Below are 19,636 nucleotides of genomic sequence, written 5' to 3'. Positions count from 1 at the left end.
TAGTTGTCTTTGTTGGTGTTCAAATTCCAACAACTCCACCTGAAGCCACTTGCTGAACTCTGAGCTCCATTATTCATGGGAACAGCAGGTGCCTCTAAGGACTGCATGAGAATGAAGAGAGATGACATATATCAGTCAGGAATGACTGACATATGCTTAGTAACAAGCAGCCCCAAAGCTTCCATGGCACCCAACACCCAAGGTTTGCTTCTCAGTCACACTGGTTATTCTGGTGAAGGGAAAATGTGAATCATGCACTTGCTTGTATAGCAGTCCTCCCTTATTCGCAGTTTCCTTTCTGTGGTTTCAGTTACCTGCAGTCAACCACGGTCTGAAGATATTAAATGGAAAATTCCAGGAATAATCAATTTATAAGTTTAACATTGTGCGCTGTTCTGAATAGCACGACAAAATTTTGTGCCATCCCGCTCCATCCCACCTGGACGTGAATCACCCCTTTGTCCAGCATATCCACGCTGTCGATGCTCCCCACCCAACAAAGCCGTCTCGGTTATCAGATCAACTGTCGTGTATCACAGTGCTTGTGTTCGAGTAACCCTATTTTATTTAATAATGGCCCCAAAGCACAAGATGCTGGCAATTCAGATATGCCAAAGAGAAGCCATGAAATGCTTCGTTTTAGTAAAAAGGTATGTCTGTATAGGTAATATATATGGGGTTTGGTACTATCCACGGTTTCAGGCATCCACTGAGGATCTTGGACCGTATCCCCCATGAATAAGAGGGGACCACTATACACTTCTCTTTGGAAGTGACTTGTATTGTCTCTGCTCACATTTCATTGGCCAAAGCAAGTCATACAGTCACCCCCAATGTCAATGGGGTAGGAAATACTCTCGTTCCATAGGGATCAGAACTAGCTATTTTTACAATACATGGTATGTGCAATAGTTAGCTCCATGTCTGGCATACAGCAGGTGCTCAACAAATGGGCACCATTATAAGAAGAGCTTAGGGGCTGCAATAGCTAACACTCCAAATCATGATGCCTTGTGAATGCGGAAAGAGAGGCCTTCAGCTCCACCTATGACTACCCTTCCCCCTGTTTCCCAGTTGGAGAAAAATGATAGCAGCCATTTCCAAAGAAGGGTTTATTGCCATTTGGATTCCCGGCAGGGACAGAGAGGCAGTAGGTGCTAGAGGCTTCTGAGGCCCAGGGCGAGGCCAGCGAGACAGAGCCCATTGCTCAGGAGGCAGCCCAGATTGCAAATGGAGGACAGGCCATGGTAGCGGAAGAACGTCTGGCGGAGGGCATTGTACTTGGGGTCCTGCGCCCGTAGCTGGCGGTAGGGGTCGGAGTCCTGGTGGCGGCCTGGCACCTCCCCACCCAGGCCCCGCTTCTTCTCCACAGTCTGCAGGGCCCACATGGCAGCTGTGGTGCGGGGCTCCAGCCAGCGGGCATTGATGGTGGCCAGCGTGAGGCTCAGGAACAGCAGGCAGAGCTGGTGGGGGCGGTGGGAAGACAAGGTGAGCCATGCCTGGGAGGCAGGAGGGGCCCTCCAGAGGGTCCTTTTGCGTCCTCAAAGCCCAGAGGAGGATGAGAGACAGCTTTAGGTCAAAGCCAGGTCTCCCTCTCCTTCCCTAAGTCCAGACTAGGGCTCCAGCTCTCCCAGAACTCCAGCTCTCCTACCCTGAAACCGGCAGAAAAGGCTCCACCACCATCTCCTATCTCCCTCCAAAACCTCTGAGCCTCCTCTACTCTGATACCCACACTGGAAGTTTCCAGAACATAGCCTGTCTCCTCTTCTCCTGTTCCCCCAAACTGAGGGTATCTCAGGACAGAACCTCTCTTCCCCAAAGTAGGACAGAGCACTATAACTGTCCACTTGTTACACCAAAACAGAGAGCCTAAGACAACCTGTCTCCTCTGTGGCCCCAGCCAAGACCCCAGAAGCTGACATCCGGCCCTCAGGGAGTGAATAAAAAGTTTTTAAAGTTCCAGTTACCCATAATTCTCTCTTGCCTCTGTAGGATTACTCTTGAAACCCCTGTTGTCAGGCTTCACCTGCCCACATAATGGGGGCAGAGGGAGGGCAAGAGAGAGAAATACAAGATGTAGAAATGGTCCCTTGCTTTGTGGCTGGGAAAAATATGTGGATGGGGGGTGCGGGAGGCGGGACTGTAAATTCCCAGTCAGGCTGGTTTTTAAACAGTGAGCTGGGGTCAGGGCCCTGGCACAGCTGAGTCACCTCAGCTTGGCAGCAGGCCCAGCCAGAAGGGGGAGAGGGAGCAGCAACCAGCAGAGACACACTGGGGGATAAACAGGGCTGCTTGGGATGGTTGTGCAGGCTGTGTACTGCTCAGAGGTATCCAGAGCCCAGCTTTGTATCCACCAGGAAGAAGCAGCAGTTTCTGTTTAATTTTCACAAAGGTGTAGCCTTTGAGCCATAGATGCTCAGTGGGATCCTGGGAATGAGGGTAGTGAAGCCCAAGCCCGAATACCTGGCTGGCCTCCCAGAATGTGAGCTGAGCCCAGGTGTGCTGTGGAACCAAGATGCAGAAGTTGACGAAGGCACAGCCCATGGAGATGTGAAAGTAGAAAGGGAAGAGTTTACTCTGCACAAGGCCGAAGGTATGCCGGGGAAGGCCTCGGAAAAGAAGGAAGCCTGTGGGTGAAAGGGGCCACACACCTGTCAGGATACTCCAGGTCCCCATTTCATTCCTGTCCCCATTCCAGGTACCCATGATGTCCAGGCCGAGGGTCCCTACCTGAGATGAAGGTCACCCACATTTGCATACCCCAGGCCCCAGACAAGACCAGTAGATGGACCACCTTAGCCAGACTTCCCAGGTTCCCGCCTTCCTCCATCTTGCAGGCCTGGGAAAGAGGCACCGGTGGCTCAGAGCTTTACCTTTGGCTTTCAGACCCTGTGAGCGGGCTCAAGGCCGGTGTCGCGGCCAATCCAGCAGAGATGCAGGGATAGTAGCTCAGGAATAGGGGTGGGGAAGACCCAGAGCAGTCCTGCAACAAACCTCGACCCCATCTCTCCAAATGTAGGTTCTCAAGATCTCAGGCTCTCTGGACCCCAATATCCACGCCACCTCCGAGATCCCCAAAGTTCAACCCCAGCAGCCCAAGCTCGTAGCCCTAGGTCTTCAGAGATCACGCCAGTGACTCTCAATATCACCCCGGGGACCCAGTTCTATCAACAAAGACTCCTGCTCTCATAACAAGATCTCAGATATCGCTATGAAACTCCCCAAAGCAACCCCCGAAGCCCTATCTAATCCTGGGAAACCCCAAATCTCATCTCGAAGACAACGGCCCCACCAGTAGGAATCCAGACCTCAACCCGCAGCACCCAGGAATCCGAGACCAGAAACGCCGGGGCCGGATCTCCCGGGCCAGGCTGTCTGGGCTCGGTACCTCACTCCCGCGGACTTCCTCGGACACCTTCCCTCGTGGGACCCAGAACTCGTCCCGCCCCCCAGCTAAACCGGAAGCCAATCCAATCGTAATCTGCCCCCTCCTGTACCGCCCTCTTAGTAATTGACTAATCGATTAGCAGAAACCAGCCTGAAATCCCGCCTCACAGAGATTTTACCCAATTACACGGCGGTTTCCAAGATCTGCGGAAGAGGGAAGACGCCAATGAAGCCTTCAACTGCATCGGCGGGGGCGGAGCTAAAATGCCAGCCACACCCCTCTCTGTGACTCTATCCTTGGTCTCCATGCATTTTAAAGCGGTGGTGTCCCATGGGATCAAATTTCAGCTTCACAGCTGGGGACTGGCTTCGAGATCCCTGATGGGAGAGCATGAGCAGGTGGTATGTGGTAGGTAGAGGTGAAAGGGGGTCGGAAGCCTGGAGGGCGCAGGATTAAAGGCCCGAAGGGGCGGGGCCCAGGCTAATGACCCCGCCCCCTTCCCCCAAGAATTCTGCCGGAAAGGACTTCGGGAGGAACATCTGATGTGGGAGGAGGAGGCGGCCTCCACTGCGGATCTGCCTGCAGTTGGCACTCAGAAATGCGTCCTTACAAGCCTCCCAGGGCTCCTGTGGTCCCCAGGTCCCAAATACTCAGCGTGATATTCAAGGACAAACACTGAGCTTCCCATTACTGTATGTCAGGCACTGACATGGATTAATTTACTTAGTCACAGCAACCCAATAAGGTGGTAGTACGACAGCTTATTTTTATAGTTAGGGACACTGAGGCATGGAGAAGTTCAGTAACTCTTCCAACATCACACAGCTGAGAAGGGGCAGAGATAGGATTTGAACCCAGGCCATCCCGCTGGAGGGCCTCCAGTGACTCTTGAAAAGGTACACTAGATTATTTCAGACAAAAGAATAACTCTTACATCACAGAGGGGGTGTCAGGACCCAATGAGTGCTAAGCGTGGTGCCCAGCACTCAGTGAGGTGCTCAGAAAATATGAACTTAAAAAGGATTAAGGAAGTTTCTACAGAGGAGATGCTGAGTAGGGTTTTGGAGGGTGTGTAGGAGTCTCTTAGGAAGACTGAGCAAAGGAAGGACACTGGAGGGCCCAGCAAAGGCAGAAGAACAGAAAGGCCTAGAGCATGGCCTTTTGGGCTGTGTGACCCAGGGCAAGATGCCCTTCACCTGGCAATTTTTCCAAACAGCCCTGCCCCAGATGTCTCCATCTGCCAGCCCTGACTACACCGGAAGGACAGGGGGTTTGGATATGAGACCCAGAGCTGAGTTCTTTCCTGTTCCCAGCCTCACCTACCACAGGCCTGGGCCCCAATTCAGCTATTATTTATTGAATAGATATGCCCTGCCTCTCCTAGTCACACACTATGGCTCCCATTTACCTGGGGAGCTAGGTCCAAAGTCCCCTGCTTGGTTTTCAGTGCCTTGCTTGAGCTGCCCTGCTAACCTCCTGTTGCTTCCTCTTGGACTCTGCCTCCAGCCATCCTGAATTTACCGATACAGAGCCCATGGTTCCATACTTCCAAGCTTTTGCACATGCTATTTCCTGCCAGGAACGCCCTTCCTATAGGGCCCAATGTTAAGATCCTTTTTATCTTTTAGGCTCTTTTTTTCCTTTTAGGCCCCTCACTTTCTCCTGTGAAGACTTCTGGGTCCTTCTCACTGCCCAACCCAAGCCTGGGGCTGGGATGATCTTTCATCGAGCTTCTACCAGTAACTGGGAGGCCCTGTGTTCAGGGCTGAGGCCTTTCTGGGGTGTTGGGAGGGGAGAGTCTGGGAATGTTGGACATGGAGTCTGGTTTCAGGGCAGCCCGTGTCCTCTCTGTTTGAAGCGACCCTCTTCTGGCTGGCCTACCCCGGGACACTGACTACTCTGTGCCTTGCTACTGCTCATCTCCCTCACCCTCCAACTCGTGTTTGCTTGCTAACGGGAAGTGTGACAAGTACTGGGGTTCGTGGAGGGGCTGCCCCAGGGCAGGGGAGTTGGGAGGGGCTGGAGTGCTCTGGACTGGCCCTCAGGAAGCCCTCATCCACCCTTCCTCAGGCGCTTCCTCAGACAAGACTTTGGACTATACAATTCACTGGTCCAGGACCCTGGAACCAGAGACCTTGGGGCCAGCTGCTTCAGAGAACACAGTGACGAGTACAGACTGGAGGACAGGGAGGGACTCGGGGCCTCAGTCGCATGGCTCTCCCCCCTTCCCCAACCCAGACTCACAGGAGTGCTGTAATGACCAGGACCTTGTGAAGAAGCATCACAGCATCACTAAGGTCACCCCCACCTGGGAAACCCCTTCCTAATGCAATCTACTGCTGTGGGGCTTAGGGAGGGTGTTGTGGGGGCAGGGATGTCCTTCTCTAGAACCCCCCTACCGTGTGTGCCTTCAGCACCCAGAACGGCTCCCAGTGCTCAGCAGGCCCTCACTGAAAATGTTTTAATGGATGAGGGAATGCATGGAATGGACGTGCAATTGTGTGTCCTAGTGGGGTTGAGTCTGTGATTGTCTCTGGGTGTAACTGCCTGTGTGTCTGAGATGAGTGTGAGTGGATGCCCTGGGTCTTACAACTTAAAGTGCATGGATGTGTCTGAAGTTGTGTGTGTGGCTGCGATTGTGTTTTGACAACCATGTGTAATTATGTGTCACGTGCTTTTGGCGCTACCTGCAGACATCATCAATGTCATTTGTCCCTAAGGAGGAGAGCCATTTCCAGAGCCCATGCCAGAGACAGGGCTTTGCAGGTGCATGCTGTCATGGACAGCTCACAGACCTGCACATGTAGGGGACAAGCCACGCAAGTGCGCTTCTGAGCATGTGCAGTCCAGGGGAGGTGCCTGCATGGCCTGGAGGCAGATTTGCCTGCATTCAGGGTCTGGGATACCCATAACTCAGCAGGCTCAACAACTCATGTGCAAACCCCAACACTGGTTTGGGGTGAGCAAGGAGGCAGCCAGGGATGAATTTCTACTGCCCTCATGTCCCCCTTCCCTAGAAGCCGCTGGAGACCAGTTCTTCCAAAGTCAGAGGTGAGAACCCTCCCTCCCAACAAGACTATGGGTGGAACACCTGCCGGTTCCTACTTCCAACCTCTGCCCCAGCCTCTGCAGAACTCCACCATTGCTGCCACTCATCCCTACCCCAGCATCAGCTGACTCGTGCCCCTGACCTTGCCCTCCATCCTTGTCCCTGACCTGACCCCTACTCCTGCCTCTACCTCAGCCTCGGTGGATGCCTGTTCCTGATCTTTACCCCTTTCCCCCTACCTGAGCCTCTTCTGACCTCAGCCCTGACCTTGCCCCTGGCGCCCCCCCAGCCTGGCTGACCCTCACCTCTGCTCACAGTTAAGTCCACCATGATGATTTCTGACACCCAGAAGCTCCTTCAATGTGAACTGGAGTCACTCAAGAGCCAGCTACAGGCCCAGACCAAGGTGAGCTTCCTCAGCCATCCCTGCCCCTGAAACCTTTGTCCGTGTCCTCCACCCCCCCTCCCATTCCCAGGCCTGAACTGTCCCACAGGCTTTCGAGTTCCTAAACCACTCAGTGACCATGTTGGAGAAGGAGAGTTGCCTGCAGCAAATCAAGATCCAACAGCTTGAAGGTGAGAACTGGCGAACAGTCAAGGTCAGGCTGGAGGCAGTTGGGGTCAGCTGGGTCAGGGTGAGAGAAGTGGGTGAGTCTGGATTCAGGTTTGGGATCTGGCCAGGCTAGGGCAAGGTGGGTTCAAATCTGGGTTCAGGGTGTAGTTGGGGCTCAGTCAAGTTCCCACCTTCTCTGCAGAAGTGCTGAGCCCCACAAGCCACCAGACAGAAAAGGAGGGACACAAGTGGGGCGTGGAGCAGGGACAGCAGGAGCTGTATGGGGCTCTGGCGCAAGGCCTGCAGGGGCTGCAGAAGACCCTGCGTGACAGTGAGGAGGTGCAGCGGGCCCGCACCACCCGCTGCCTGCAGCTGCTTGCCCAGGAGATCCGAGATAGGTGGGCGCTGCCAGGCAGGCAACCTGGAGGCTGCGGGTGGGAAGGGAGGCCAGGATGGGGGATGTGGGAGAGGTCTGAGTAAGGGGAATGAGGGACCATAGAAGGCTTGAGGGATAAGAGGAAGGGATGGGAGGGGAAGACAGGAGGGTGTGTGTGTGTGTGTGTGTGTGTGTGTGTGTTTGTGTGTGTGAGAGAGAGAGAGAGAGAGAGAGAGAGAGAGAATAGGAGGCTAGAAGGCAGGGAAGACAGGAAGCTGGAGGTGGGATGGGGTGGGAGGCCAGGGTATCAGGAAGCTGGGGGGTGGAGAGGTTTATGGGGGCAGAGGCTGGGGATATGGGAGGTGGGGGGGTGGGGAGAGGCTGGGGAGATGAAGGCCAAGCAATGGGAGGCTAAGGAAATGGGAGAATGGAGGTCGGGAGGAGGTGGGAACATGGGAGGTGGAGGAAGCTTGGGGAGGCAGGTGGGCAAATGGGAGGGCAGGAGGGGGCTGGGCAGGGACTGGGGGTCTAGGCTACACTGTCTCCTCAGCAAGAAGTTCCTGTGGGAGGAGCTGGAGCTGGTACGGGAGGAGGTGACCTTCATCTATCAGAAGCTCCGTGAGTGCCTGGAGCCCACAGCCCTGAGGCGGGGGTGTCCTTTTGTGCCCTGGCCCCCCTGAGTCCCCTCCCCTCACAGAGGCCCAGGAGGAGGAGATCACCGAGAACATGGTGAACATCCAAAAGATGCAGAAGACCCAGGTGAAGTGCCGCAAGGTGAGAGGGGAGGATGGGGACCCTGCGTGAATTAGGGGTATGGGGATCTCTGCCGGCCTCCACCATTGGACTGGAGCCAGAAGGCCTGGGCTCAAATCTCAGCTCTGCCACTTACTGCTGTGTGACTGGGCAAGTTTCTTCATGTCTCTGGGCCTCAGTTCCTCATCTGTGTAATGAGTATAACAACACATCCCTACATGAAGGGATAACTGCATGAACTGAGTGTTAAGCCCTTTGAGGGCAGCCTGACATGTAATAAGTACCATGTAGTGGTCACCTTGCACCATCATCATTATTATTACTACTGCTCTTCTCTCATCACCCCCGCACCCCATTGTGGGCCCCAGGTCCTGACCAAGATGAAGCAGCAGGAGTGTGAGACATCCAACTGGCCAGAGACAGAGGAGATGCCACCAGGAGGCAATGGCTCCTGGAGGAATGACCTCCAGAAGGAGCTGAGTGACATATGGTGATGCCCAGCTCCCACTGTGACCTCTGACCCCGACCCTCATCTGCCATGTCCCCAATCACATCAAGCAGTGACTACCAGAACCTGGAACCCATTTGATTCCAGACCTCCCTCTCCAACCAGGACTCCACCCCTCCCCTGCCCTGCCAACAGCCCCCCTGCCCCAGCCCCAAGCAGTCCAGAGTCACCAGGGGCCCCCAGCTCCCCATCTCCCCACAGGTCTGCTGTGCATGTACTGCAGAACTCCTTTGATGGCCTCACCATGTCCTCGGGGGTCCGCCCCAGGGCTGCGAGCCTCAGGGGTGAGGGGGGCTGAGCCATGCTCCAGGGTGTGGGGGGGTCATTCTCCAGCTTCATACATGGAGGTCATGTTCAGAGGCCATATTTGGGGGGCACATCTGTTGGGTCTTATTCTTGGGTCACATTCTAAGGAGTTCCTGGAGGTTTCATCCGGGGGTCACTCAGGGCCACTGGGATTTTTTTTTAAGGATCAATGGGGTAAAATTGAAGGGTTGTTGAGGTCATACTATGGTGTCACACTAAGTCACATTCAAAGGATGTGATCAAGGGACACTGACCCATAGTCACATGTCACTCAAGGGTCACATTCAAGGTTTGTGCATGGAGGGCCAGAATGGCACCTGTCGCTTCTGCAGGCTACAAGGGGCACCAATGCCTGAACCCTCCGCTCCGCTCCTGGGACTCAGACTCCGACTCCGACCAGGACCCTGCCCAGCCACCATTCAGCAAGAGACGCTCCTACCCACCTGGTGTGGGTCCTCCCCTGCCCTCTCCCCCACACGCCCGCCCCTGCTCCACCTCCTTTTCCCCTCCTGGGCAGCCCTGGAATCTCACACAATGGACCCTCCCAGCTCCCAAACTGGGCACCTGCATGCATCCTGACCCCCAACCCTGGGGTCCACTGGAGCAGGCCTGGCCCTTACCCACCCTCTCTTCTCCACAGTCTGAGCAGCCGGGACTGCTCTCCCTGAAGACCCTTCCAGAGAGAAAATAAACTAGCTGAGACCCTCCTCCACCTGTGGACTGTTCCTGCTGCTTCCTCTGCCTGAGAATCACCCGCTCCCGTTTACTCCTCAGTGCTGGGGAGGGTGCAGAGACCCCAGGGGTTTTTCAGGATGTGTGGACCTAGGGTCGGGGGACAGTGTGAGGCCAGATTAGTATATGACAAGGTCAAGGGTTAGTCTGTCCGGATATGAGTGGCCAGACAGGCTCTTTCACACTAGCCACCAATCTTCATTTCTGGGGGGCCTTGGCGATTTGGCCTGCTGCGTCTACTGCCCAAATGGGGAAACTGAGGCCCAGAGAGGGAGCGTCGCAGCCCAGAATCACGTTCTGACATTCTGCCCTCCTCTTACCCTCAGCGCCTCCTGTCACCCAGGGTCTTCCCTCTCAATCTCCATCCTTCATTCTCTCCCAATTCTAACACGCCGCTCCCCAAAGAGCAACCGAAGCCCCGCCCTAAATCATGCTAATGAATTTAGCGAGCCCCCGCCCATGGTGTTATGCAAATAAGGCTCCGGGAGGCCCCGCCTCTCGCCCAGCCGCGGAGTCTGCGCGGCGCGGAGCCGGGTGGACAGCATCTCCATCTGTGCGCCCGCCCGCCTTCCAGGCCAGCCATCAGTCTGTCGGTCCCGCCGCGCCGGTGACGTCTAGGCGGAGCCGGGGCTCAGGCGGCAGCAGTCCCGACCCGGTGAGAAGGAGGAGCTTGGGGCGTCCCCTGTACCTTCTCTCGCCGGTTTTAGATCCTCGACCCTCGGTCTGTCCGTCTGGCCCGGGTTCAGTTCCTGCGGGTCGGGTCCCCTGCGGGTACAGCGTGGGGAGCGGAAGAGGAGGCGGTGAACTGGAGCTTGGGGACCAGGATGGGGGAGGGGAGTGTAAGGGGGGGACCCTGGGCTTGAGAAGCCAAGCCGTAGTTATGAGGGTGACTGTGATTGTGTGGTTGTCATTATGTGTCAGTGTGTGGTTGTGTAACCGTCGTTGTATGTCTGTATAGCTGTCATTGTGTGGCTTCTGGAGTGTCCGTGTGGTGTATGTGTGTCTGTCTTCTGTGGCTGTCATTGTATGGCTGTCGTCGTGGGTATCACTCTGGTGGTGTGTGTGTGGCTGTGTCATTGTGACTGCTGTCACTGTGGTTGTGTGGATGTCTTGATGTCTGTATGGTTGTGTGCATATGACTGTCATTGTGTGGCTGCTGTTGTGTGTTCCTTCTGACGGTGTGGGGGGGCCATTTTTGCGTTCTAGTGTGTGGCTGTGATCATGCACCTTTCTTGTGTGGTTGTGTGGCTCTGTGTGGGAGTCTGTCATGCTCCACGCATAGGTCCTTATGTGGCCATGTGGCTGGTTGTGGGTGACACCGCATGTCTCCAATGGCTGTCAATGTGGACAAGAGCTGTTAATGTGTGTGGTTGTCACTGAATTGGGGGTGTGACACTGTGACTGGTTCTGTCACCCCTATTGTGTGTGGTGACTCTTTGTGATGTGACTCTTAACTGTGTTGGTAGTCCTGAGTCCACTGATGGCCCTGATGGTGGTGAGGTAAGCGCTCTTGTGGGGCTGTATATGGAGGTCTGAGGTGTGTGGAGGACCTCCTGTATAGCCCTGTGACTGTATGTGTATGGGGGAGTTGTTTGATCTGTGTGGGTGTCTGTGACAGGCCATGTGCACACTGTGCTGTGTGTGTGTGTGAATGTGCAGTTCTGTGTGTGGTGAGTGGTGGGCACTTGTCTGAATGAGAGGGCCTGTCTTGTTCACCACAAGGCTGGCACCCAGCACAGCGCCTGGAACCTAGCAGACACTTGGTCCATGTTGGTGGGATAGATGAATGCTGGGCCATGGTGCTGGTTGGGGAGAGGGTTGGGATAGAGCCTGTGGCTGAGTTGTTTACTCTGGAGGTACTAGTGTGGATGATTGTGTCTCTGAGGGTGAGGGGGTCATGGCCAGGTGGACATCTGTGACCTCTAGCGACCCTCATGTCACCCCACATGTCACACCACAGAGCAAGCCTTGTGGATTGAGCACTGCACCCAGAGTGCCTACCCCCATCTGCCTGGGCCTCAGTTTCCACATCTGTGCAATGGGGGTGACCATCCCTGCCCTACTGGCCACGAGGAGCAGCTGTGAGTCCGTGGGTGTGGCAGCAGCCTGTGGGAAGCCATAGGGCCCTTTTACAGGTGAGGCCAGCCTGGGAGAATGGGTCAAGCAGGTGTGACTCTTACCTGTTCAGTGCTGGGGTGTCGGGGGGATCATGTGGTGGGAAGATAACCCCCCAGTGATACAGGGAGGCAGATGGGCTGGAAAGAGGTAGAGGAGAGGGAGGCAGCTGGGAGAGAAGGAGGGCCTGGCCATCAGCCATGAACCATAGAGATAGGAGAGAGGCCCCTGTGAGCCATGGGGGAAGGGGCTCCGGGGAGGGGCCTAGCGGAGGTGGAGGACATGGAACATGGTGTCCCCTGTAAAGCATGTGGAGAAAGAGGTTGGGGTCCCCTAAAAACTGGTGGGGTGAGGACCCTTATAAATGTATCCTTTTCCATGGGGGAGGGATCCCCATTAAGCTGGAGAAGTCTCTTCTAAAGGTCAGGGGGAGGGGTCCTGCTTGGTAAGGAGGAGAGGCCCTCTTAAAAGTATGGGGTCGGAATCTCCTATGTAGGCTGTAGGAGTGAAGACCACTAGAGAATCTCTGGGGTTCCCCCCAACACCACCCCACACAGGTTGAACTGAGTGGATTGTGTCAGGGAAGGCCGGTGCCTCCAATGGGCAGGGGCAGGGCCAAAACCTGGATATGCAGCAGCATGGCCAGAAGGCCCAAGGAGTGGAGCCAGAGCTCCTTGGTAGTCCTCCATGGGGTCAGGGGTGTGGCCAGAGGGCTCCACTTGGGCCAGTGACCTGAGCCACCCCCTAGGCCCCACCCGTGCCACCCCACTCCCTCCCCACCTCCACAGGCCTGGGCATTCACCATGGCTGGAGGGAGGCCTCAGCTGAAGAGGAGTTTCTCCATCATTCCCTGCTTTGTCTTCGTGGAGGTGAGGATCTGGGTACCTTCTTTAGACTCTCAGTGGGAAGGGGGTGTACCTGTCTTCCTGTCCCCTCTCTGCCCAACCTCAGTCTCCCTTATCTTGACAAGGTCTATACTTGGACCTATTTTTTCATCTCCCTGGCTGCAGTCCCTGATCTCTCACTCCCTGTCTCCCTGGGGAATGAGTGCTGTTGCCATTCTCTTGAGATGTAGTTATGAGCTTGCATTCAGAAGCGGCACTTCCGGGGTTCCAATCCTGCTCTGCCCATCCTTACTGAGAAACTCTGGGGCACCTCACATATCCTCCTGAGCCTCAGTTTCCTCTTCTGTCAAATGGGCAGAAGTCCTCTCTCCTAGGGCTGTTATGAAGGTAAAATGTATTCATTCACTGAAGAGGTTTAGCATGACACCCTGCCTACATTAAGGGTTATACCTGTGGTAGCTAGTTCTACTAGTAGTAGTATTTCTTTCCCTGGTGATCTGTCACCCTGCCACCTACTGTCTCTGTATCTCTTTCTGGTCTGGTTCCAGCTGTGTCCTCACTCTCTCTGCCCCATCCCATCTCCTCTCTCCTCTCTTTATTCTACCATTCTAGTCCCTTCTCTTTCTCTTCTTTGCTTTTGCTCTTTCTCTTTCTCCTTCTCTTCCCTCTTTTCTCCTTTCCCCTCCACTTCTGTCTTCTCTTTCTGTTTCCGTCTCCATCTCTTTCTTGTGTCTCCCAGACCCTGACCCTTCTCTCACCTTCTTCCCCACCTCTCTGTCTTTCTCACTTTTTATTTATGTCCATTTTGATCACTCTCTCCCCCCTTCCCTACCTCTCTCCCTCTCTATGTTTGTATGTGTCTCTCTGTCCATGTCCTCAACTCAGGCCTGACCCTCGCTCTTCTCTCTGTGTCTCTCTCCATCTCTCTCTCCCTGCTGGCTGGGCGGCAGTCAGTGCTGCTGGGTGTGGTGGTTCTGCTTGCTTACCGCTTGGAGTTCACGGACACCTTCCCTGTGCACAGCCAGGGTTTCTTCTGCTATGACAGTACCTACGCCAAGCCCTACCCAGGGCCTGAGGCTGCCAGCCGAGCGCCTCCTGCACTTATCTATGCCCTGGTCACTGCAGGGCCCATCCTCACGGTGAGATTGAGGGAAGCCTTGGTAGACTGTGGGAGGACCCCTAAGGAGGCAGGAGGGCAGGGGGAGGTAAGTAGAGGGCTGGGCTTGAAGGCTAGGAAGACCCTGTCTTGGTCTCACCCACAGATCCTGCTGGGGGAGCTGGCACGTGCCTTTTTCCCTGCACCCCCCTCAGCCATACCCGTCATTGGGGAGAGCACCATTGTGTCTGGGGCCTGCTGCCGCTTCAGTCCCCCACTGAGGAGGCTGGTTCGCTTCCTGGGTGAGTGACAGGGCCAGGGGTCAGTCACACAAAGATGGTCAGAATTTCAGGGGGACAAGTGCCTAGAATTGCCATGATGGTGCCTTCAGGGCAAGGAGGTACTTAGGCTCAGGCCAGATATTAATGGAGGTTTTAGGGACATGGGTGGGGCCTAAGCTAACCGTGATAACAACTGTAAGAGGAGGGTCCCAAATTGCCACAAGGAGAATCTCAGTTAAAAAAGGGGGCCACAGGTGCATGCCAAACACCATGGGGCCCTTGGGAGATAACACCTCACCTGTGCTCTAAATGTAGTCCCAGCCACAATAGGTGGCCATGGGGTAGCGGAGGGGGCATAGCTCATCCGTAATAGTGGTCCCTGTGGCAGAGGGCTGGAGATCCAGCTCTGGCTTATTGGTGATGCAGAGGAAAAGTGATCAACTCAGTAATAGCGAGTCCAGAGCAAGAATATGAGGCCCAGAAATGCCATCAGGGTGGTCCTAGGAGGTCCCAGGCATGAGCCAAATCCTGATGTAATGCTGTTGAGGGGTCCCAGCCCAGCTATAAGGGGTCACAGGGGAGGGCCCACTCTTGACATAGTGGTAATCCCAGAGGGACAGAGGCAAGAGACCCAGAATGTCATCATGGTGGCCCAGCTATAATGGGTTATAGCATTAAGGGGAGTCCCAGGTGCTTTAATGGCAGTCACAAGAACAAAGAGACAGGGGCCCAGAAAAGCCATAAGGGGGTTCACAGGAGGGCCACAAGGGCATCAGCCCCCACCATGAACCCCTTCTCCCACTCCATCCTCAGGGGTCTACTCCTTCGGTCTCTTCACCACAACTATCTTCGCCAATGCAGGGCAGGTAGTGACCGGCAACCCCACGCCGCACTTCCTGTCTGTGTGCCGCCCCAACTACACAGCCCTGGGCTGCCCACCGCCCTCACCGGACCGGCCAGGACCCGACCGCTTTGTCACTGACCAGGGTGCCTGCGCCGGCAGCCCCAGCCTGGTGGCTGCTGCGCGCCGCGCCTTCCCCTGCAAGGACGCCGCCCTTTGTGCCTATGCGGTCACCTACACTGCGGTGAGCCCCGAAATGGGAGCGCGGCGGTGGGGAGAGGCCAGTTGGCAGGAGGCCCCCTGGGCTGGAGCCTCCGATTCCTCCCTGGGGGAGGCCCTGCCCTGGCGCTGCCCCTAAGGCAGAGTCTACCCAGGAAAGCTCTGAGCTCCTCACTCCTCCCTTCAGACCCTGGTCACGCTCCGGAGTCTGAGTATTGCTGTTCTTGACTGCGCCTCTTTGTGTCTGGCCACACCTCCTGACCCAGTAATGCCACGCCCGATGGAGGCTGTTGGCTCCACCCTGTGGGACAAGGATGCTGTCCCTGGAGCTTAGCCAAGTCCCCAGGATGCTACAGGCCCTGGATACTGGCTGGGAGACTGGGCGAGTGGGCTTTCAACTCTGCCCCCTAGAGCCCTCGCGCTCCCCACCTTTGTCCTCGCCCATTATTTTCCAGGCTACACCCTTGACTGCACTGTGGTAGGACTTCCTGACTCCCCTGCTTTTCCCTGATGCACCCCCTATTGCTTTGACTTCTTTTTCTGCCGTCTGAGTCTAGCTTCTAACCCTGTCAGTGGTTGCCTGGGATTTGGGGACTCCACGTCCTGGAGCTCCTGGACCTGCCCCTTGGGCCCTAACTCCACCCTCTGGTTCTGTAGCCACACCCTAGCCCAACAAGTGTCTTTCCCCATCTGTGACTGGTCCCTGGGACACCCGGCCACAGACTTCTTTACTGCCCTTTAGGGATCTGGCCACACCCCCAGCCCTGCAAGGTCCACTGGGAATCCACGACTCCATCCCCTGAACTCCTGTCCCCCGGCTCTGTTCCCTGGAGCCGCTGACCACATCCTCCAGCCCTACTACCGATCCTAGGGATTCTGGCCATGCCCCCTAGCCCGCAACGCAGTGGCTACTTGGGTTCGGCAGCTGTGCCGCCTGTGTCCCCTGACCTGTCTGGCTCCCGCAGATGTACGTGACACTGGTGTTCCGCGTGAAGGGCTCCCGCTTGGTCAAACCCTCACTCTGCCTGGCCCTGCTGTGCCCCGCCTTCCTGGTGGGCGTGGTCCGCGTGGCGGAGTACCGCAACCACTGGTCTGACGTGCTGGCTGGCTTCCTGACTGGGGCGGCTATTGCCACCTTTCTGGTGAGCCCCCTTTGCACCCATCCCAGAATAGGAGACCCTCCATCAGCTCTCTGACCCAAGAGGCAGGGCCACATGATGGTGAAGGGTGTGGACTGTGTGATGTTGGAGGAGACCTTTAACCTTACGTTGCCTCGATATTCTTATCTGTGAAATGGAATGACAGAACCGAGATCAGAGTGAGGCGAGTAAGGCATTCGTTTTGAGTGTATAATTTAAGGAGGTGCTAAAACATTCACTAATCCAGATAAATAATATTTTAATGAAACATTTTTCAAAAATCAAAATTCATGTAAAAACCATCAAAAATTTAAATAAAGTCAGGATTCAATCCTGCCCTTACAAAATTCACCTTTACTTGCTTCCTCCTAGTCCTGATTCTGTGGAATAAATAATAATAGTAGCTACCAGTTAAAGTGGAAAGAACAGTAAGCCTAGCACACAGTAAGCACCATAAAAATGTTACTTGTCTTTGAAAACCTGAGCCTCCGTTTCCTTATCTGAAAAATGGGGATGGTATTTATACCACTCCTATCTTATTATCCTTGAACCTCAACATTCCTCTCTCCTATCCCAGGTCACCTGCGTCGTACACAACTTTCAGAGCCGTCCGCCTTCCAGCCGAAGGCTCTCCCCCTGGGAGGACCTGGGCCAAGCTCCCACCATGGACAGCCCCCTCGAAAAGTTAAGTGTGGCCCAGGTAAGGGGGGCCGAGGGCTGCTCCCAGCTGGAGATGGTAGTGGGTGGAATGGGACCAAGGAGGCAGGGAGTCAGACAAGAGGTGGGGGGGGGTCTCAGGGCCACAGGGAGGTGGGCGGATGGCTGGTCTCTGTGGACATAGGTCCTAGAGGACAGTCCCACAGAATAGAAGGGTGTGCCCCTCTCTTCCTGCCAAGGAGAATCTGGTTATATTCCATCGGGCTCTCTGCCCAATGAGCCCCTCACGCTGTGGCCGGCAGGGCCCAGGGGGCCGCTAGCCCCATCCCTCTGCCTCTTTGTCTCAGGAACCCGAGGCCTGCAGGCCGCATTCGACACCGGCACGGCTCACCCCATCCAGTGAGTGTCGAGGGAATGGGGGGATAAATGAGGGGACTTCCAGATGGCAGTCACTGCCACAGAGGTCTCACCTCCTCCCAAGCTTTCTGATCCCCTGACTTCTGACCCCTGTTCCCCAGAGCCGCAGAACTGCACCCGCCGTGGCCACCTGATCCCCAGCTGCGTGTCCTCCAGGGCTCCAGCCATGTGTTCGTCGCCTCGTGTGCCCCGCCCTCGATTGAGGTCTGAGCCAACGCCTCTGCCCCTGCCCCTGCCCCTGCCAGCACCGACCCCCAGCCAAGGTCCCTCACCCTCCTCTCCTGGGCCTGGAGGACCAGGTGGAGGTGGTGGACGTGGCCGGAAGCTGCTGCTGCCCACACCCCTACTTCGGGACCTGTACACCCTTAGCGGACTCTATCCCTCCCCCTTCCACCGGGACAACTTCAGCCCTTACCTGTTTGCTAGCCGTGACCACCTGCTGTGAGGCCTGACCACCCACCCAGAATCTGCCCAGTCTCCACGTTTTCCCTGCAGTGTGTGTGTGTGTGTGTGTGTGTGTGAGTGTGTGTGTGTTGCGTGCGTGTGTCGTGTGAGTGACAAAGCCCCCTGTCCCCAAACCCAGACATCAGAGGATGGCTGAAAAGACATTTGGGGGAGCCCCTGCTTCTCTTGCCCTCTGGGACAGCCAAGTGAGCATAACTGGGAGCTGGGCCATTGCCCCCTAGGATTGCTCTTGTAAGGTCCAAATCCTGACCACATTGGCCATTGCCCAGCTAGTGGGAGCCTCCAGTTCTCTGAATTCCAACCAGAAGGAGTTTACTCCAGCCAATGGGAGTCCCCCTCACTCTTGGAATCTTCAGGCAAGAGGGCAACTTCAGCCAGTGTTCTGCGTCTGAACAACCAATAGGAGTCCTTGGTTTTCAGAATTTGTAGGATGGGTGGGTGGGTATGATTCCAGCCAATGGGGGACCGCCCATGTCTAAGCATGTGCAAAATTGAGAAGGAAAATGGAGTTATCCTTTGTCATCAGGTCCTCCTCAGATTCAAATTCTGCCAGAGGGTGGAAGGCAGGCTCCACCCATGGCAGGGTCCTCGGGGCACTCTCTTCCCCTCTCAGTCCCTTCCCCATGTGTACCCTCTCACCCAGTCCCTCCTAACTCCCTACATATGCAGGGTGTGTCAAGTTTAGAGGTTTGGGGGTTCAGAGTACTGTCTCCCCTTGCCTGTACCCAGGCCCCCCCCAAACCCTCTGTTATTTATTAGGGCTGTAGGAAAGGACTTTTTTTCTTGGAACCCATCCCTGTCCTTCACACTGCCCCCTACACTTCAGCCTCATGCAGATGTGCCACCTAGGGGGACATGGGTAGAGCAGACAGGGCTCCCCAACCTCTGGGCAGCCAAAGGCAGTGGGTAGAGGAAACTCTGCCTCCTTTTCCTGCCCCCTCCTCATCTTTAATAAAGACCTGTTTGTAACAGAAGTTTGGCCACCTGCCTTCCTCTCCTGGGTGGTGGAGTGTGGAGGGCTTTAATTGAGGGTCTAGGTGTCGGTGAGGCTGGGTGTGGGTGTACGCGTATTGTCACAGTGTATCTAAGGGTGATTGTGGAAAGACAGTGTGGGGCTGTGGAACTAGCAACTTGAATTTAAATCTTGCCTCTATATTACTTGGCTTCAGGAAAATTAATTAACCTCTCTGTGCCCTTGTTTCTTCATGTCAAATGCAGACCCACAAGCCATATGTAAGGCACACAAACCCATGGTGAGGGGCCTCACAGACTGTCTTCTCCAGGCAGCTGACCTGTTTCTGACTGTGGCCAGGGTGCAGAGAGCACAGAGAATAGAGTGAAGGAACTCTGAGGGTCCTGATAGTGAGGGCGATGCTGAGAGCAGTCGGAACCTCCATGCCAAACCCCTGGCTGCATGGATGAAAGCAAGGGTTCTGATTGTGAGGTTATGCTGAGGACCCAGCAGAAACCAGGGAGAGTAGGAGGGGCAGGAAGCCACCGACATCCCTCACATGGCTCTGAGGGGCTTCAGACAGGACATTTGGGGCATGGAGTCATCCGGGGAGCAGAAAAGGGGAGGCTGCTTTCCTTTTCCCCACATTCATTCATTAATTCATTCAACAAACACTATGGAGCACCTACTGCGTACCTGGTGCTGGGTAGTCAGACACAGGATCTGTAGCAGTGAACAGAACAGACACAAATTCCAGCCCACATTCTAATGTGTAAAATACAGACAGTGAACAAGATACATAAGCTATATACAGAGCCACAATTCCAAATTTCAAAAAGCTCTGAAAAGCAAACATTTTTTTCATAACTCATTTATGGCAAAAAACTGACCTGAACTGACATGAGGTTATTATAGCTTTCTTTACTTAACTTGATGTGAATATT

The 19,636-nt window shown here is 55.2% G+C and overlaps 3 protein-coding genes across 8 annotated transcripts; 2 read left to right on the top strand and 1 right to left on the bottom strand.

Annotated features, from left to right (window-relative positions):
• Positions 1–1,095: 1,095 nt before the first annotated feature.
• On the bottom strand, positions 1,096–3,694 carry TMEM205 (transmembrane protein 205). Of its 3 annotated transcripts, none has more exons than XM_033133351.1 (4): positions 3,567–3,694; positions 2,731–2,839; positions 2,464–2,627; positions 1,096–1,463 (listed from the first exon to the last, which is right to left on the bottom strand). In XM_033133351.1, exons 1-4 carry the CDS (start codon positions 3,630–3,632, stop codon positions 1,158–1,160), a joined length of 645 nt encoding a protein of 214 aa, XP_032989242.1. In that variant the 5' UTR covers positions 3,633–3,694; the 3' UTR covers positions 1,096–1,157. The 3 variants fall into 3 exon arrangements, with proteins under 3 accessions (XP_032989242.1, XP_032989244.1, XP_032989243.1); XM_033133353.1 differs by lacking the exon at positions 3,567–3,694 and adding an exon at positions 3,389–3,509; XM_033133352.1 differs by lacking the exon at positions 3,567–3,694 and adding an exon at positions 3,309–3,460.
• CCDC159 (coiled-coil domain containing 159) lies at positions 3,664–9,643 on the top strand. Of its 2 annotated transcripts, XM_033133349.1 has the most exons (13): positions 3,664–3,796; positions 5,247–5,365; positions 5,459–5,685; positions 6,406–6,439; positions 6,755–6,843; positions 6,932–7,013; positions 7,193–7,388; positions 7,917–7,984; positions 8,064–8,140; positions 8,488–8,609; positions 8,829–8,911; positions 9,266–9,379; positions 9,574–9,643. In XM_033133349.1, the coding sequence occupies exons 1-13, from the start codon at positions 3,792–3,794 to the stop codon at positions 9,576–9,578; spliced, it is 1,221 nt and encodes a 406-aa protein (XP_032989240.1). In that variant the 5' UTR covers positions 3,664–3,791; the 3' UTR covers positions 9,579–9,643. The 2 variants fall into 2 exon arrangements, with proteins under 2 accessions (XP_032989240.1, XP_032989241.1); XM_033133350.1 differs by lacking the exon at positions 8,829–8,911 and having other exon boundaries at positions 9,574–9,637.
• A 535-nt stretch (positions 9,644–10,178) lies between these two features.
• PLPPR2 (phospholipid phosphatase related 2) lies at positions 10,179–18,741 on the top strand. Of its 3 annotated transcripts, none has more exons than XM_033135176.1 (10): positions 10,179–10,320; positions 11,626–11,800; positions 12,569–12,649; positions 13,576–13,764; positions 13,888–14,023; positions 14,816–15,087; positions 16,028–16,204; positions 16,779–16,901; positions 17,206–17,257; positions 17,377–18,741. In XM_033135176.1, the coding sequence occupies exons 3-10, from the start codon at positions 12,584–12,586 to the stop codon at positions 17,718–17,720; spliced, it is 1,359 nt and encodes a 452-aa protein (XP_032991067.1). In that variant the 5' UTR covers positions 10,179–10,320; positions 11,626–11,800; positions 12,569–12,583; the 3' UTR covers positions 17,721–18,741. The 3 variants fall into 3 exon arrangements, with proteins under 3 accessions (XP_032991067.1, XP_032991069.1, XP_032991068.1); XM_033135178.1 differs by having other exon boundaries at positions 16,779–16,885; positions 17,377–17,560; XM_033135177.1 differs by lacking the exon at positions 10,179–10,320 and adding an exon at positions 10,334–10,436.
• The last annotated feature ends 895 nt before the right edge of the window (positions 18,742–19,636 follow it).

Source organism: Rhinolophus ferrumequinum, chromosome 18 (assembly GCF_004115265.2).
Source record: "Rhinolophus ferrumequinum isolate MPI-CBG mRhiFer1 chromosome 18, mRhiFer1_v1.p, whole genome shotgun sequence".
NCBI classification, from domain to species: domain Eukaryota; kingdom Metazoa; phylum Chordata; class Mammalia; order Chiroptera; family Rhinolophidae; genus Rhinolophus; species Rhinolophus ferrumequinum.
This window is presented reverse-complemented; position numbering and strand designations above follow the sequence as displayed.